This window comes from Lottia gigantea, assembly GCF_000327385.1.
Source record: "Lottia gigantea unplaced genomic scaffold LOTGIsca_8, whole genome shotgun sequence".
Taxonomy (NCBI): domain Eukaryota; kingdom Metazoa; phylum Mollusca; class Gastropoda; family Lottiidae; genus Lottia; species Lottia gigantea.
Genome location: NW_008710662.1, coordinates 1814978 through 1818064, shown reverse-complemented (window position 1 = coordinate 1818064; position 3087 = coordinate 1814978). Strand labels below are relative to the sequence as shown.

The 3087-nt window shown below is 44.8% G+C and overlaps 1 protein-coding gene across 1 annotated transcript in view; it reads right to left on the bottom strand.

The window, feature by feature from the left end:
* Positions 1 to 391: 391 nt before the first annotated feature.
* The window catches only part of LOTGIDRAFT_155357 (hypothetical protein), a gene marked incomplete at both ends in the record, with an annotated part of 16374 nt that continues 13678 nt past the window's right edge, over positions 392 to 3087 (bottom strand). The window contains one exon of the mRNA XM_009066923.1: positions 392 to 797. Coding sequence (XP_009065171.1) covers positions 392 to 797 — 406 coding nt within the window. The remainder of the gene's footprint in view (positions 798 to 3087) is intronic.

Below are 3087 nucleotides of genomic sequence, written 5' to 3'. Positions count from 1 at the left end.
AAACTCGAAGACCTAAAAAAAAAAGAAAAAAAAAGAAAATGAGAAAAGAGGGAGGAAAGAGGGGGGGGGGGGAGCTTTCACAAAAGGGGGAGAGATGTTCTCTAATGTTTCTGCAATGAAACTTGTTAAATTGATTGGATATAATTAAAAAGTGTTAAGAAACCTTGAGTATAAAAACTTAGCCTATCTGTTCAAGACAGATTTGGTTATCAAATGGAAGACTAGTTCCATTATCATATACCAGTGGTCCGTGGGTGGAGTCAAAACATTCTGTATGGTGAGTGGTATGCCGTTGATTTCCAGGTACTCTAGCAGTGGCTTACGAGCGGGTTTCAGTTCAGTGCATTGAATGAGGACATGCGACCTTGTGGCAACGTGGCCGCAGCGACATTTAATGGCATTGAACTGATGGTCTCGTAATACGTTGTTGGTCCGGAGTCTGGTTGCCACTTTGCAGATGGCTACAGATGGATGGTTTGGTTTGGTTTGGTTTGGTTTGGTTTGGTTTGGTTTGGTTTGGTATCTTCGGATCAATCTGGTATCTTGCGGTGTCGAGGTTCCGTAACATGTCGGACCATTTCTGGTTGATCCTAGAAGATACGATACTGCAGAACTCCGAATAGGAGTATTCTACAGGCTCGATTTCCTCCAGACTCAGACTTTCCTTGGCACAACGGTCTGCTTGATCATTGCCAGGAATGGAGACGTGCGATGGAACCCATACTAGTTCAATCTTCTGGTCGTTGTTGGTTTGGTAGTTGTGGATCATTCTTCTTATTTCGGAAATAACCTCTGACCTGAAATTAGAAGAGGTGAGAAAAATAGATTGGAGGATGCTTAGCGAGTCGGATAGAATCGCGGCATGCTCCGTGTGATTGACGCACAGCCATGCTACCGCGTCCCTGATGGCAAAAAGTTCTGCTGTGAACACTGAACAGTGCGGGGGATCCTTTTACTGATGCGGATGCCTTTTGCTGGGATGCACAAACCGTAACCTGTTGCGGTACTACTCTTGGAACCATTGGTGTAGATCTTCAAATGGTCGGCGTACACGGAATCAATGAGATCAAGAGCGCGAGCTCTTGCTCCCACTGGGTTCTCGTGCTTGTTGGTACTCTGGATCAGCTGGGTGTTGACTGTCGGGTTGGTAACCTTCCAAAACGGAGTAGCCGAAAGGCGTCGTTCAAGAATCGTTACTTGATCGAGCTGATGCTCTCTCAATAGATCAGTGACCGCTTGCCCGTAAGAAATACTCCGATTCTTCTGGTTATTTCCGACACGAGTAAATCTTCTGAGGCTGGAATACGTTGGACAGCTTTCGGACAAATACTGAAGTTTCCCCCAGAATTTGAGAGATAGCTCCTCCCTCCGAAGAGAGAGGGGTTTCTCTCCCACCTCCTGAAGTAGCGCCTCATTCTTCTATGTATAGCTTTCATGTGTAGAACGTCGAGTTTCTTCAGTTGAGTATCACTTGCTTTACCATAGGCAATACAACCATAATCAATAACTGGACGAACCAGTGACCTGTTCATCATCATTAGAGTTTCTCTGTTTGCTCCCCATGTGGTACCTGAAACATAACGCATAACATTTAAGATTTTTGTAGACCGGTTACAGATATAGTCAATGTGCGTACTCCAAGTCAGACACTTGTCAAAGTGTACTCCTAGGAACCTTACTGAATTCTCATGCTTAATCTTCACACCATTCAGTCTAAGGTCAATACTGTCGTGATCTTTCTTTCTGCTGCAGAACAAACCGACGGTTTTAGCTTCCGAAATAATGAAGCCCCAGTCGGTTGCCCATTTAGCAACTTGGTTCAGAGCAGTTTGCCTACGCCATTTAACTTTGTTGAGGTCATTGTGACCAGTCCATATCGAACTGTCATCTGCATATAGAGCCGTGCTAACCGAGAGCTCTATATGCTTTACATAATCCAGGGCCAGATCATTGATCATAATGCTGAAGAGGGTAGGGCTAATAACAGAGCCTTGCGGGGTGCCATTCTCCAACGAGTGCTTCTCGCTGAGAGAATTGGCGACGTTTACTTGTATCTGGCGATCCCTTAAGAAGTCTTGGATCCACCTGAACATGCGACCCCGAATGCCAAGTTTATTAAGTTTAAAAAGCAAACCATCAACCCAGACGAAGTCAAAGGCCTTGAACAGATCCAGGAATACTGCACTGAAGTAGTTCTTCTTTCCGAGTTGGGCGGCCATGTCGTGTTGAAGTCGAACGATTTGATCCATTGTTGACCGTTTCTCTCTGTAGCCGCTTTGGTTGGGATCGATAAGACCATTTAGTTCCCAGTGGTATCTAAGTCTATTATTGACCATCGTTTCAAATGTTTTACATAGAGTCGAGGTCAGAGAAATAGGCCTGTATGAACTGCATAGACTTTTATCTTTCTGCGGTTTTTGGAAGAGGAATGACCATTGCCGTTTTCCAACTTTCCGGAATTGTACCATTATACCATGATTTGTTGAATAATTCTAGTAGAACTGTAGACTCTTCCATTGGTAACTCCTTTAACGTGCTGTACTTGATATTATCTTCACCAGTAGCGCTGTCTTTCTTACTGTACAGTGCTTTCTTCAGCTCGTCGAGGGTGAAGGGAGCGTTAAGATCCCGTTCATCCTCTAAGGGCGAATGATGAATTGGAGTGTGGTTGGTGTAGAAGGTCTTCTTGTTCTTTAGAAATTCTTTGGTATGGTTGGTATTAGCACTGCCGTCAGCATAACACTTGGCTAACAAATTGGCTTTTCCTTCATTGCTGTATTCTGTGGAATCCCTGTAACAAAGAGTTGGAATGGAAGAATTAGATTTTTTACCAAGCATTGAGTCTATTTTACCCCAGACAGATCTTAGGTCTTCTCATTTAGAGCAGAACTCCTGCCAGTGCTTAGTTTGTGATTCACGCAACAGAGCAGCTGTAGAGGCCTTGACCGCTAAGTATTCTGCCTTGGTATAACGGTCCGATTTCCTCTGAAACCGTCGAAGAGCCCGCTGCGAGCATCCACGGCAGCCTGGAGTTCATCGGACCACCAAGACTTGGGTGACCTACGTGCAATGCCATCCTTAGTCCGG